The sequence below is a fragment of the Myotis lucifugus genome, unplaced genomic scaffold, assembly GCF_000147115.1.
Source record: "Myotis lucifugus unplaced genomic scaffold, Myoluc2.0 scaffold_0, whole genome shotgun sequence".
NCBI lineage: Eukaryota > Metazoa > Chordata > Mammalia > Chiroptera > Vespertilionidae > Myotis > Myotis lucifugus.
The window spans coordinates 11,419,164-11,435,033 of record NW_005871048.1 but is presented as its reverse complement, the minus strand read 5'-3'; the positions used below and the strand labels follow the sequence as shown (position 1 = coordinate 11,435,033).

General features: G+C 43.8%; 1 protein-coding gene and 1 long non-coding RNA gene across 2 annotated transcripts in view; one reads left to right on the top strand and one right to left on the bottom strand.

The window, feature by feature from the left end:
- Positions 1 to 9,296: 9,296 nt before the first annotated feature.
- On the bottom strand, positions 9,297 to 10,064 carry LOC111823708. Its single transcript, XR_002826784.1, has 2 exons — positions 9,927 to 10,064; positions 9,297 to 9,764 (listed from the first exon to the last, which is right to left on the bottom strand). It is a non-coding gene; the product is annotated as an uncharacterized LOC111823708 (long non-coding RNA).
- The window catches only part of LVRN (laeverin), a 56,938-nt gene continuing 50,974 nt past the window's right edge, over positions 9,907 to 15,870 (top strand). The window contains 3 exon segments of the mRNA XM_006081130.3: positions 9,907 to 10,080; positions 10,082 to 10,181; positions 10,184 to 10,610. Of these exon segments, the coding sequence (XP_006081192.1) occupies positions 9,952 to 10,080; positions 10,082 to 10,181; positions 10,184 to 10,610 (656 nt within the window). The 5' untranslated portion in view covers positions 9,907 to 9,951.

Sequence of the window (15,870 nt, the reverse complement as noted above, 5' to 3'; positions counted from 1 at the left end):
TTTAAAAAAGGGCAAAGGACCTTAATAAACACTTCTCCAAAGAGAACATCAGATGGCCAATAGGTATATGAAAAAATACTCAACATTACTAATCATCAGGAAAATGCTAATTAAAACCACAATGAGATATCACCTCATACCTGTCAGAATGGCTGTCATCAATAAATCAATAAACAACAAGTGTTGAGGATGTGGAGAAAAGGGAACCCTTGTGCACTGTTGGTGGGAATTCAGATTGGTGCAGCCACTGTGGGAAACAGTATTGAGTTTCCTCAAAAAATTGAAAATGGAACAGCCTATGACCCAGCAATTCCTCTTATGGGAATATATCTAAAGAAATCCAAAACACTAATTTGAAAAAATATACACAGCCCTATGTTCATTGCAGTGTTATTTACAATAGCCAAGCTATGGAAGCTTCCCAAGTGCCCATCAATAGCTGAGTAGATAAAAAATTGGTAGTACATTTACACAATGGAATATTACTCGGCCATGAAAAGAACAAAATCTTACCATTTTCAACAGTATAGACGTACCTAAAGGGTAGTATGCTAAATGAAATGTCAGTCAGAGAAAAACAAATACTATATGATTTCACTTATATGTGGAATATAAAGAACAATATAAAGGAACAAGCAAAAGAAAAACACTCATAGATACAGAGAACAGACAGTTGTCGTGGGGGGGCGGGTGATTGGGGGACTGAGTGAAAAGATGAAGGGATTAAGAAGTACAAATTGGTAGTTATAAAATAGCTATGGGGATATAAAGTACAGCATAGGGAATATAGTTTATAGTATTGTAATAACTACGTATAGTGCCAGGTGGGTACTGGAAATATCAGGCAGAACACTTTGTAAAGTATATGATTGTCTAACCACTATCTATGTACCTGAAACTAATACAAAGCAATATTGAATGTAAATTTTAATTAAAAAATTTTTAAAAAGAAGTTTATCAAAGTTTAAGTCTAAAAAAAAGAACAAAACAAAAAACAAATCCCATCCCAAGTCTCAGCATCCCACTCCTTTCCAGGTAGTGCCCTTACCTTAGCATTAGACCTGGTGGGGTTGTATGTTTAACTGACATTGCAACTCTGGGCCTAATTTCAACTATTTTAACTTGAAGCTAGATAAAGGGCTTCTTTAAGGTGACAACAGAGATTTCCTTACTGTCCACTTATACCTTGAGATGAGAGTTTAAAGCCTTAAATTAATCTTTTTCTTTTTGGCTCTCTCCATGGCAGTCAGAAGATACCATAATAATCCACAATCCTCATAATCACCATTATCACCATAATCACTAAATCTTACAGTCACTCCATCTTCTAAAATGCCTTGCTTTCTACCTATAACCCACCCTATGCCACCAGTGGTGAGAGTTTGAGTAAGCACTGTTCCAGCAGGGTGGATATTCATGTGCTCTTTAGATATGTGAGCTGCCCAATCCCACAGTCACATTTTGGGCATCTATTTCCGGGGACAATCCCTGATAAAATTATTGTATCAGGTTCCAACAGAAAACAGTTCACAGAATCCATGAGAATTTAACGAAGGGGCTGTTTCTGCTAATAGGATAAAGGGAAACAATAAGGAATTGTTATACACCTAGGGACTAGCAATAATGAGAAATCAGTACCACTACTTATAACTGAATGGGGCAAGAGGAAAAAGTTTTAGTAGAACCTGGAGAAAGCTGTGAAAGAGCCACTCAACAGCAGCTGTGGCATAGACAAGCTCAGCCCTTGCCAGAATCCCAGTACTGAGGTACAGATGGAGCAAGAGAGAAGAAATACCTCAACTTCTCTCTTTTTGCCTTTTAATCTTTTGACCATACCTCCCATTGATCAAACCCGACTGGACTCAGAGGTCAAGAGAGGCTGGTTGATGCAGTTAGTAGAGAGCAACCTCTGAGAGCATAGAAAAGGGCAAAAATTGAACTAGGTGATGGGGAACTGAGAATAGTCCAAGGTATCAATCTCCCACACACTGCTAGAGGAGTAAAACAGATCTTTATGAAATCTCTGTTGATCTTGGCATTTGCTACCCATGAATTTATCTTTGGCCATTAATGGAATGCTTCCAGGATATGTAAATTTTAAAAATGTTTTATTATTCTTGGGAAACGCATCTTAGTGAGGTAGTAATAGAACCAGGAAGGGAAATGAAACTGTCCAACTCTTAGCTTGCTGTTCAGTTCTCTGCCTGAACTCCAGAACTCTCCCTCTTGCTTTTGTACAGTGATCCCGAGTCACTTGGTGCTGACTAAGGGTCTTCTGACCTCTGAGCAGGCTGAGTGAGATGCTAATTATAGGGAAGTGCTCAGTAAACCCCCACCCCCTCAAGGCATAGGAAATGGGGTAGAGTGGTAATTTTAGAGAAAACACTAGAGACATGAACGTGCAGTTGGCAGGTCTGAGCTCCATTTTGGGGTAAACTTCATTGCTTTTCTGTGACTCATAAACGACGTGACAAATGATAACCACACTCAGAGTGCTGTCTCTGCATTCTTGGATAAAATAATGTTTGACACCACACAACACTTTCCCTGAGGCTTAGCTTTGAGCTTCCTCTTTGTATGTGTTTTATTTAAATCCCAACACAAGAATGGCTGTATAAACTTTTTCTTCAAGGATGGCAAAGACTGCCAATTGTCTTCCAGTGTCTGTTCTTTCCTCCTTTTAGTGATAGAAATCCCCCCTATAGAAATTTAGACACAAATCTAGTTTTCCTTAGAGCTAGATATGGCCATATGATTTCCTTACCATTGGAAAATGAACAAAGAAAGACATGTGCAACACATCTGCATCACTTGTTTAAAAGAAAACACTTGCCCTCCTCTTTCTCTCTTTCCCTTTCATGGGGCCAGGTTGCAGATGTGGGGGTGGGAGCCAGTGTTGAGCATGTGGACAAGAACTACCCCCTTGGGGGATGGATGATGTCATCGAAGAGTCACCTGCCCACCTTGGATACTCCATTTGCCTCTGGACGATTGTGTGAAAAAAACAAACTCTGTCTTGCTGGAGTCACTGCTTTTTCTTGGATCCCTTTATTACAACAGTTTAGCCTAAACCTTAACTATTTCATCAGGGCTCATTTGGAAGTTACATGCCAAATGAACGTTTTTGTGCAAATTTGTCTGAGGTTCTCCTATAATTCCTAACTTCCCGGGTGACTAAACAACATATTTTGTTGAAAATTTGGGTTTTTAATGGACTCTTATGTAATTAAATGGAGAGCTGAGTACTCATTTTACTATGTTTTTAGCATCATATCTAGAATGGTCTTCTCCATGTGTTTTTCTTCCTCTCCTTTTTTTTAATAACTGTTTTTTCCATACTCATGGTTCCCACATCAGATTGTGTGCAAGATACTATAGAGAGGAAAACCAGACTTGATCCTCCTCTTCTCTAACGTGTGTTCTCAATTATTAAATGTGAACTGCCAAAGTCGACAGTGTGCTGTCTACTTTAGGAAAGAGGGTTGATTTACACACAATTGATCTTCATTTAAAACACATTAGCTTAGTGAAAGTGACTAAAATATTATATGCAATATGACAGAGTAGCAGACATAAAATCTTTGGAACTAATCATTTGAATCCCATTATTCATTCCACAAACATTTATTGAACATAATATGCTGGGAGGATGCTGTGCTCAGTGCTTCATTAACACTAATGCCATGGTTTCTGGGACAAATGCCTTTACTATATAGAAGAAAGGAAAGCAATCCTATATAATAAAGAGGTAATATGCAAATTGACCATCATGCCCTTGCACAAGATGGTAGCCCCCATGTGGTCACAAGATGGCCACCACAGGATGGCCAGCAGGGGAGGGCAGTTATGGGCCATCAGGACAGCAGGGGAGGGCAGTTAGGGGCGACCTGGCCAGCAGGGGAGGGCAGTTGGAGGTGAAATCAGGCTGGCAAGGGAGGGCAGTTGGGAGCGATTGGGCTGGCAGACAGAAGCAGTTAGGGGCAATCAGGCAGGCAGGCAGGTGAGCAGTTGGGAGCCAGCAGTCCCGGATTGTGATAGGGGTCCAAGATTGGAGAGGATGCAGGCTGGGCTGAGGGACACCCCCCCGCCCCCAGTGCACAAATTTCATGCACTGGGCCTTTAGTTATATATAAGACTGTAAGTGATGGGGTGGAGATTTCTGTAAATAACACCTCATGAGAGTTCCTGACCTACCCTTCCTCAGCTTATCACTAAAATACCCAATCAGCTTAGAACTCCCAACTATCCACTCCCTGGGTCAGAAACAGGAGTATTGTTCTGACACGAGTCCCCTGGTTTACAAGTGTGGCTTTTGGGCGCAGCCATAGTGCTATTGCTTCCCAATTATCTTCTTTCTTCCCCCTCTTTTATTACACCCAATAAATAATTACAACTCTGAGATAGTTGAGGAGGTAGCCAGGGAGTGACATGTTGCACCTAAGGTGGTATTATTCCCTAAAATAAATTATTTTAAGTGGGGATGGAAATAAGAGGCAGCAAAGCCTTTGGGCATTAGAGTTTCCTTATATTCCCTCTATTCATTGTCAGGTGCTGGTGGTAGTGGAGACATCATTTCAACCTCATGGAATACAGCCCTGTATTAGACACACTCTCACCATCCACAGGTGTGCAGGACTCTTGATTTCACTCTCTACTTGATCAAATGTCTTTGTCAGTACTCAGCCTGGTTACTGTCCTTGTCCAGGTCCCAGTACTGAATAGATTTTTCCTTTTGTGCAGCTATATTGTGGTGAGGAAACACTTGATAAATTCTGCAAGAATGACAGAGAAAAACGACTTAAAATAAAAAGAGAGAGAAAGAGCATAATAGATAATGAAGACAAATGACAGAGATTCAATCTAAGAATTATGGCTATTTCTGATGAAGGAACTAGAACAATTGAAACAGAAGAAGCAATAATTTAAAACATAAGCCTAAAGAACTCTCTTAAACTGGAAAAAAAACACCTCATTACCAATCTCAAAAGAAAATGATGTTCTAATAAAAGTAAATCAACAAAAGAGGCTTTTTAAAAGACATACCCTAGCAGTAATTTTTGAATTGTGAGGAAAAGAAAAAAAATGATAGAAGTGTAACTGAATTTTAAACAGAGCTTTTTCTAGAGTGTGTTTGTTTGGGTGTTCCAGAAAGCAACTCTAAGATGAGATTAGATGTGGAAAGGACGTACTGGGGAGAAATGATGGTGAGAGGAAAAGGGCAGAGATCCAGAGGACTTGGGGAGAGTTATTACCTTGTGATGCTGGTCTGGCCACTATGTAGGAGGGAGGAGAGAGAGGAGAGCTGGATAAGAAGTCTCAGACTGCAGTGCAGTGTTAAGGAAGTTTCTGGGCCAATGGGAAGCCTTCCGGCCAAAGTTGCCTATCAGTGAAATTCTTTCCCAGGACCTTCATTAAGATCCTTGCCATGCTCAGTCATTCATTGTCTGGGAGCAGCCCAAGGATGCATGGCCTCAGTGTGAACAGGGTGGGGGACTCAGAGCAGCATCGGGGTTGTCAGTCAATTATACTCACTCCAGCAGGAGATCTGAATGATATATTTTCATGGCCACCACATACAATCAGCCAAACCTTAAACCTGAGCACCATAAATGACAAGTATCAACTCTAAAAGTTTATTAGTAAAGGACAGAAAAAAAAGTAGTCAAGAGACAGCCTCCCTAACCAAGCTCTAGAAGAGAAGGCTACAGTTTGGAATTTCAAAAAATATATATTTAAAGGAAAATTTTCTCTCCCTGGAAGGCTACTCCTATTCTCTCTTTAAATACTGCTTTAATATCAGAAAAGGTATTCCCAACATGTATATTCAACAAAGGACTCATATCTAGGAAATATATAAGCAAAAACAAACAAACAAAACACCCACAGACAACCAGTAGAAAAATGTACAAAACCCTTGAATAAGCCCTTCACAAATGAGGAAATCCAAAGACCTGATGATTATGTGAAAAGGCCCTTAGCTTCATTATAAACCAAGAAAGTGAAAATTAAAATCCCAAAATACCAAAATGTCTCAAGTTCAAAATATTGACAATATTGAATATTGGCAAATTTATGGAGCAGTGGAATTCATACACTGCTGGAAGGAGTGCAAATTGGTACTACCAATAGCTTTGCATCATCTACTTTAGTTGAAAGAATACACATATCCTATGGTTTAATAATTTAATTCCTAGATAACTATTCAGCAAAAATGTATTCCAGAAGACATATATACAAGAGTATTTATAGCAGAGCTCTTCTTTCTTTTGTAACTGAATCACTGTTACATCTTTTTTAAATTATTACTTTTAAATTTTTATTGAGTTTGTTGGGGTGACATGGATTAATAAAATTATATAGGTTTCAGGTGTACAATTTTATAACACATCATCTGTATATTGCATTGTGTGTTCATTACCCCAAGTCAAGTCTCCTTCCATCACCATTTATCCTCCCTTTACCCTCTTCTACTTCTCCCCACCCCTCTTTCCTCAGATAATCACCAAACTGTTGTCATCACAGACAGTCCTCTCTCTCTCTCTCTCTCTCTCTCTCTCTCTCTCTCTCTCTCTCTTCTCTCTCATGTTTTGCTTAATTTCTTCATTTTTTTCACCCAGCCCTGTAACCCCTCTTCCCTGGCTCTCTTTTTGCCTCCCAGTATTTTTCCTGTGACTCCCATTGGTGAAAAGCATCCTGAAACCAGAGGCAAAGAAGTCTGGTAACTGCCTACTGAGATACATAAGAAGCAGAAGGTGAGGAATAAATGCGACAGCGGATACCCAAGTGATTGGCTCAGCATTTCAAACTCAACCTGATCAGAAGCCACATACTGATGACCCCTCTCCAAGCTTTCTTCACCCAGTAATCTTCCATTTCACAGTTGGTGGGAATTTCAACCTTGCAATTACTCAGTCTAACCTTGTAATCATCTTTGAAGTCTCTTTTTCTTTTACATCCTATATCCACTGTGCCAGGAAATCATGCTGGTTTTACCCTCAGAATCAGGACCAAGAAATAAAGATGGAAAAATAGTAGACATGCCAAAGCATAAACATAAACAACAAAGTAAATAGTGACTTAAGATACTAAGGTGAAGTTTCACTTGGGTAGCATATAAAAGGCTTGAATAATTGCTTTAGCTTAGGATTTATAAATAGCAGCACTGATCACATTTTGGGCAGGATATTTCTTTGTTATGGGTGACCTGTGCATGGGAGGATGTTTAGCAGTAACCTTGGCCTCTACCCAGTAGCAACCCCCCAAAGTTGTGACAACCAAAAATGTCTCCGAACATTGTCAAATGTCCAGGGGAGGAGGCCACCAACAGCTCTCATATTGAGAATCACCACTTTGGCTGATAGGAATAGGAAGTAGGTTTTCTGAGTAACTCATTAAAAACATTTTTTAAAACTTTTTGGTCGGTGTTTTTCTGCCAACTGATCTGTCCCAGAACTACTCTTTGGTTGAGATGTAAAATGTTTTATATAATAGTATTTTCCAGTCCTTTTTAATTATTAACATAAGCACAACTCAGCCAGCATTTATTTTGTAACTTCTTTTGAGTGAAATTAATGATTTATCAGAAATATTTTCCCTTTTGGTAAGATATTTAAATTGCTTAATCATTTGGAATGATTTTATTACTATGAAGCTTTTTGTGTGGTAGCCAATCTTTATTTCTTTAATGATATTAGAGAAATAGAGTTAAATACTAGTGTCCATGTACTCACTTTTCAATAATTTCTTACATAAAATTGAGGGGAGCCACACATCTAATATGAATTATTTTGTTTAGCACTGACTCCCCCCCCCCCTTTTTTAAAGGCAAACAAACAAACAAACAAAAAAACCTTTACATGGGAGTCTGGAATCCTTCAAGGTTCTTTAAAAAAAATGTCCAGGAGGTTGTAAGGACAAAAATTAATTAGCACTGCATCTAACAATCCCATCTGACAATGGCCTAAACCCAGGGGCCCCTGATAGCCGAGTAGCTCACAATCTGGCAGCTGACTTTGGGCAGGTTTTGCAGAAAGAAAGAGAAGGCCTCTACCCAGGATCTTCTGGGAGTGATGCAGGTGGTCATAGTTATTTTTAAATAGAATTGTTTTGTTTCTGAAGAAAGCAAATCAAACTTGGAATCAGGAGACTAGTCACAGGTTACAGCACAGCCATCTCTGTGAACTTGTTGTCAAGTCTCCTTTCGTGTGTGTGTGTGTGTGTGTGTGTGTGTGTGTGTGTGTGTGTGTGGTGTTGTTGTTAATGTGATAACTTTCGGTTCCAGGAGCCGGGAAGATTACATTTCCCTGGAGAATCACCTGGGTTTAACCTGTCTCTGACCTCAGGAGGGAGGGTTTTCTCATTGGAAGGGAGATACAGTTCAAAGAAGAAAAATGAAAACCGTTTTAAGTTTTATGGCTGTAACAGACAAATTCTCTTCGATCTGAAATAACTGAAGGAGTCTAACGACAGGATGCACTCAAATAAATCTTGAGCCAACAACAGGATCTTGAACCGCCCTCTCCTTCCTCTTCCGCCACGCCTCCTGAGTACTGGCAACCATTCCCAATTCACTGCAGAGCGCGTGCAGGCTCACAGGCCCGGACTCTCCCAGGAGCGTCGCTAAATAGCAAACAGATGCCCGAACGCCCTAAGCCTCCCCGACCAGGGCACCGCCTGGGAGACGAGTTCCAGCCGGCTGTTTCCCAGTGGAAAGGTTGGGCGCCGGATTGTCGTATTCTCTTTGCTTAAAAGAGGCCAGTTTTGCCCTAACTGGTTTGCTCAGTGGTTAGAGCGACGGCCTGCGGACTGAAGGGTCCCAAGTTCAATTCCGGTCAAGGGCACGTGCCCGGGTAGCGGGCTCGATCCCTAGTAGGGGGCGTGCAGGAAGCAGCCGATCAATGATTCTCCATGAGGAAGCAGCCCATCAATGATTCTTATCATTGGCGTTTCTATCTCTCTCCCCCTCTCCCTTCCTCTCTGAAATAAATTTATATATATATATATATATATATATATATATATATATATATATATATATATATATATATATATATATATATATATATATATATATATATAGAGATAGATATAGAGAGCAGTATACATACCTCTCTCCGCAGGGAGCGGAGAGCAGACCCGGCTCCAGGACTGGCACCCAGTCCCAGTCCTGGCGTTTGGGAGTAGGCGGCTTCTCTCCCCGTCCGGTCAGGAGGTAAAGCGCCCCTCCCTCTCCTTCTCCCTGTTTTTTATTCCCCCCCTTCTCCAACCCTCCTTCCAAAAAGCTCGGATGCCAGTCCTTGATTTCATCCCAACTGTATTCAGGAGGTGAATTTTGCGCCAAAGATTTGGCTCCGGAAGTTCTCACCGCACAGTTGCCCCTCGCAGGGTCATTTCAGAACGCACCCCAAAAGTCCAGGTCCTTAAGCCTCCACCCAGCCCCTGGCGTGCGAGTCCCCGGCGGTGGCCCGCAGGTGTGCGACCGGCCGCTCCTCACTGCAGTCCAGGAGCTCCAGGTGCTCGGTCCCCGTTCCTTAGCCGGCACCTGAACTGCTCCGCGGCACACCCAACAAATCCCGTGAATCCAAATATTCCCGCCGGAGGTGTCTAAATCCGAGTTTGTCCCGACGGTCCTCGCCTCGCAGCGACTCTGGAAGCCTCTCGTGCGAGGTCTTGCCCGTCGGACCCCGAGGGGCGCGCGCCTCAGTGCGCCCGCTCGGCCTCTTCCCACGTCCTGGCGGGAGGGGTGTGTAGGCAGGGACCTGCATCTGAGGAGGTGGGAGGGGAAGCCGAGGTCCCAATCGCGCTCTCCTGTCTCCCAACCCCTCGGGGAGGAGGAGGGGCCGTACAAGAGTGGGGCTCCCACCCCCGAGCACCCGGCCGCGGGGTTCTGAGCCGTCGCCGCCTCGCCGCCGTCTCCGGGCTCTCACCTCATCCCCGCTAGAGGTCTTGGCGATGGGACCCCGTTCCAGCTCCGGCTTCTTCGTGAGCCGCGCGGTGGCCCTGCTGCTGGCCGCGCTGGCGGCCGCGCTCCTGTTGGCGCTGGCCGTGCTCGCCGCCCTGTACGGCCACTGCGCGCGCGTCGGCGCCGGCCGAAGCTTTCACCGCTGCGGGGTCCCAAGACGCCAGGAAGTCCAACTCTACTCTTGAGCCGGAGGTGACGGTCACCCCGGACGTGTGGCGACCTCGGGGCCCTGGGACCAGCTGCGCCTGCCGCCCTGGCTCGTGCCGCTGCACTACGAGCTGGAGCTGTGGCCCCGGCTGCGGCCAGACGAGCTCTCCCCTCCAGCGCTGCGCTTCACCGGCCGCGTCAACATCACGGTGCGCTGCACCCAGGCCACCGCGCGGCTGCTGCTCCACAGCCTCTTCCTGCGCTGTGACCGCGCCGAGGTGAGGGGCCCTCTGTCCCCGGGAGCTGGAGACGCCACCGTGGGCCGCGTGCCGGTGGACAAGGTGTGGCTCGCGGAGGACATGCAGTACATGGTGCTGGAGCTCCGCGAGGCCCTGCAGCCCGGGAGCCTCTATGAGCTGCAGCTCAGCTTTTCGGGCCCCGTGTACCAGGACTTTAGGGAGGGACTCTTCATCAACCTCTACACGGACCAGGGTGAGCGCAGGTAAGGGCAGGACGGCCTCGGTCCTCCGGGTTTGGTCCGCGGACCAGCAATTGCTGTTATACTTGGGAGCTTGTTCAAAACGCAGACTCGTGGGCCCCAGCCTCAAGCTAAGAGATCAGCATGTGCGCGTTAACGAGAGATCCGCAGGTGATGGAGTAGGAGAAGCCGGGGGTGGGGTGGGGTGGGGGCGCTATCTCACCCTCCGCCTTGCCGCCGCTCCTTTCCCGGGGGCCGCTCCGCACTCAGATCCCTCCCTGCGTTGCCTCTTTACCTCTGCGCTCTGTAACGGCTGCTCTTGCAACAAAGATTCACGTCGGGGCTGTTTGTTCTCTTGTTTTTTTTCTTTTTGCGAAGGTTCTTGAAACCTTCGGAATGCCCTTTAATTCACCCCCTCCCACCCCTGCCTGGGGCCCGCGTCTGGTTTTGCTAGAGAGCAGCCGCATCCCCCCTACCCCACCCAGCCCTTTGAACAGCTCTGCCAAGGGTCCGAGCCTGCGCTTTTGGGATTCCTCTGCTGGAAAAAATAAATAAATAACAGCGACGACAGACCGCCCCTCTGAGTTTGCAAGCTCACGTAGTGTACATGTGCTCTTTTTATACGCATTTGAGATAATGTTTCCCACACGGAATGTTTCCACCTCAAGAACTGCCTGTTGCTACGGCCTGGGACCGCATTACTTGACCTCAGGCGAGCGAGCATGGGGGATAAATGGTTTAGGTGGAAGATACCAAAAATCTTTTTTTTTTTTCCCAAACCGGCGATCTCCTTCACTCACGCACTGGTGGAGCATTTGCGGTTTACACAACTGCATGTACTTTACCCTTTATTATTAGAGAAAATGTTCTCAGATGTTCTCTCTGGGAAAGAAACCCACTAGATTACCCCTAATCTCCTGCACTATTTTCAAAACTTCGGGGGTTTTAAAATAAGTTTAATAAGCTGCCTTAGTGGATGTGTAACGTTTGTTTTCAAGGACAGTGTGCCTGTTTGTTCTCTTTCAAAAATGCATCCGTGCTTGAAAAATTGTTTTTGAAAGGTTTCACATTAGGATGATGTGTATCTGGAGTATGAGCATTGGGAACCTTTTGAATGAACTGCGCTTAGCTCAGGAGGCAAGTGTTTTCAGAGAAAAAATAGCCACACTGTGCACACACATCTCTTTCTGCTTCCTTAATGGGGAGTCTTAATGGGGCTCTGGCCCAGATGCACCGCTCCAGCAAACATGGGAAAGCAAAGTCCCCTTTTCTATTGTGCTGCCAACTGGCGGTAACTAGAAACCATAGTTTGAGAACATTAAAATTCAAACAGGCAGAAAACTCAATAAAGTTTTACAGATGTTCAGAGGCCAAGGCGGAGCTCCAGATTTGCGGCATCTTAAAGGAGCTGTTGCCTCAGAGTTGTTTTCAGGGTCCCTGCTTCTGAAGCAGCGGTTCTCAACCTGTGGGTCGCGACCCCTTTGGCGGTCGAACGACCCTTTCACAGGGGTCGCCTAAGACCATCCTGCATATCAGATATTTACATTACGATTCATAACAGTAGCAACATTACAGTTATGAAGTAGCAACGAAAATAATTTTATGGTTGGGTCACAACATGAGGAACTGTATTTAAAGAGCCAGAAGGTTGAGAACCACTGTCTGAAACCACAAGGAAATGAGACCTGCAGCTGAGCTTGAAGCCAAGGACACAAAGAACCTAAACAAAGTGATGACTTACGGTGAGGCAGATTTTGGAAACCCAACAGGCACAGTTTGAACCTGAGTCTCTCTACCTCTCTGCGTGTGCTGCCTCCTTCATGGAATACACATACTAAGTGAGAGTGTGGTGAGAATTTAATGAGAAACGGGGAGACGGTGCAATGGTAACTACTGTCATTAACTCGGGATATTATTGTTAGGAGCACCCTCCTGTTATCTGAACGTGGAATCTGCCATATTCCTGTTACATATGAGTTTAAGAAGATTTCCATGTGGGAGGAAACGGCCTACTGATTTCACATTTTCCTTAGGGTGGCTATAACTTCCATTGCAGCAGTCAGAACATGTTTACCTCTCTTCTTTGGTGATCCTTTATCACCAAAGATAATATTAGAAGGCCAATGTTTTTAAATAATTTTACTCGACACTAAGGGAAAAGAGAAAGGAAATCATTCCAGAAAATGATTTTCAAAGAGCATCACTGTCTCTCACTTCTAATGTTTAGAGGTTTCTGGGGATGCTTCCGACCTGTTCTTGGCCTTTTCCCACTTGGCAGGTTCCATCACATTCCTGCCATATAGGAGCCACGTTCTGGAGGCCTTGGATTTGTGCTTCTGTGTCAGTATCTGGTTTCCTCCTTCCATGTGTAGGAAGTTGAGAGCAAGATCAAAATGTCGATGTCCCGCCTGGCCAGTGTGCCACAGTGGTTGAGCAGCGACCTATACACCAGGAGGTCATGGTTCAATTCCAGGTCAGGGCACATGCCTGGGTTGCAGGCTTGATCCCCAATAGGGGTCAGCTGATCAATGATTCTCTCTCATCATTGATGTTTCTGTCTCCCTCTCCCTTTCTCCCTGAAATCAATAAAAATATATTTTTTTAAATGTTAATGTCCCTTCAAAGTAGTATTTCCCAAACTTCATCCACTGGCATACTACTATTTAAGGTTATGTCATATTTACACATCTCCAGCCATATTATTTTCTTTAAAAAGTTACTTGATTTAAACAAAAATATTAAGTAGATTTATTAAAAAGCAACTTCATACCATTGACATACATGGAAAACCATTTGTAATGTATAGACTGCAATGGCACAGACTAATATAATAAAAACAATGCTAATAAATTGTACCTATTATTATTGCCTACTGAAGGATCTGAAGGCTCTGAATCTGAGAGCTGCTCTCTCTTTGTTAAAAAGGAAAATTGGAATTAGATGTTTAAGATAAATAACACCAAACGAAGACTTTCTCTTGATTCAATCAAGATGATTCATAAAATTGGAAAAGGACAGTTATGTGTGAGTCAAATCTATATTATAGTGCATCTGAGGGCCACTGAAAACATTTCCCCATCTATACTTTGAGAGATCCTAATTGGAGTAGTGGTTCACAAACATTTAATGTGCACCAGAACCATCAGGGGAGCTTATTAAAATTCAGATTCCTGGGGCACACCCTCAAAATTTACAGGTCAGTATATTCATGTTGATAGCAATATTAAGGTGGGGAACCCAGTGTCCATTGATGAATGAATGGATAAACAAAATGTGGCATATATATATATATATATATATATATATATATATATATATATTCTGAAATATGCTATAACATGGAGGAAACTTGAGGACATTATATAAGGTACTTAGAGCAGTCAAATTCAGAAAGTAGACAGAAAGTCAAATTCAGAAAGTAGACAGAAAGTAAAATTGTGATTGCTAAGGGCTGGGGAAGTGGGGAGTTGTTTTATGAGGGACATTTTGGTTTCCAGTTTTGGGCTATTATAAATAAAGAGTCTATGAGCAATTGTGTATAGGTTTTTGTGTGGTTGTGAGTTTTTGTTTTTCTGGATAAAGGCCCAGGAGTGCAATTGCTGGGTCATATGGTAGTTGCATGTTTCATTTTTAAGAAACTGCCGAACTGTTTCCCAAAGTGTCTATACCACTTTACATTCCCACCAGCAATGTATGAATGATAGTTTCTTTGCTTCTTGGCCACCATTAGGTATTCTCACTTTGTGGGTTGTTGTTTTTTAATTTTTTTTAATTTTAGCTGTCCTGATAAGTGTATAGTGATATCTCATTGTAATTTTAATTTGCATTTATCTAATGGGTAATGACATTGATCATCTTATTATTGTTATTTTTAATCCTCACCTGAGGATATTTTCCCATTGATTTTTAGAGAGAGTGGAAGAGAGAAGGAAACACCTATGTGAAAGAAACACATCGATTGGTTGCCTCCTTCAAGGCCCTAACCAGGGTTTGGCCAGGGAGGAGGTACGTGCCCTTGACTGGAATTGAATTAACCCGGGACCCTTCGAGGTATGCAGGCCAACCATCTATCCACTGAGCCAAACCAGCGAGGGTGACATTGAACATTTTTTCATGCTTATTTGCCATCTGTATGTCACCTTCAGTGAAATGGCTTTTCATCTCTTTTGCCCATTTTCTCACTGAACTGTTTGTTTTTTTACTGTTGAGTTCTGGGAGTTTTTTAAAATATATTTTATATCTGAAAGGGTTGTGAGATTATGGCTCATAAATATGTCCTCCCAGTCTGTATCTTGTCTTTTCATTGTTATTAATGTCTTTCAGAGACCAAAGGTTTTAATTTTTAATGAAGTCCAATTTATCAATTTTTATAGGTCATGCTTTCAGTGTCATGTCTAGGAATTCTTTTTTTATGACTATTTTTTAGAGCAGTTTTAGGTTTACAACAAAATTGAGAGAGAAATACAGAGATTTCTCATATCGTCCCTGCTCCCACACATGCATGGCCTCCCCCACTATCAACATCACTCCCCAGAATGTTGTTGTTTTTTCTTTCACAAAAGATGAATGTATATTGACACAACGTAATCACCCAAAGTCCATAGTTTACTTTAGGGTTCCCTATTGGTGTTGTACATTCTGTAAGTTTGAACAAACATATAATGACATATATCCATCATTATAAAGTTACTAGAGGCCCGGTGCACAAAAATTTGTGCACTCGGGGGGTCCCTCAGCCCAGCCAATGCCCTCTTGCAGTCTGGGACCCCTCGGAGGATGTCCACCTGCTGGCTTAGGCCCGCTCCCTGGGGGATCGGGCCCAAGCTGGCGGTCAGACATCCCTCTGGCAGCCCGGCAGCCCTCGGGGGATGTCCACTTGCCAGCGGGGAGCAGGCCTAAGCTGCAGTCGGACATCCTTAGCGCTGCTGAGGAGGCGGGAGAGGCTCCCGCCATCACCGCTGTACGGGCAGCCGTCATCCTGGCTTGTGGCTGAGCAGAGCTCCTCCATGTGGGAGTGCACTGACCACCAGGGGGCAGCTCCTGCATTGAGCGTCTGCCCCCAGGTGGTCAGTGTGTGTCATAGTGACCAGTCATTCCCAGTCATTCTGGTGTTAGGGTCAGTTTGCATATTACCCTTTTATTATATAGGGTAGAGGCCTCATGCATGGGTGGGGGCTGGCTGGTTATCCCTGAAGGGTGTCCCGGATCAGGGTGGGGGTCCCGCTGGGGTGCCTGGCCAGCCTGGGTGAGGGGCTGATGGCTGTTTGCAGGCTGGTCACACCCC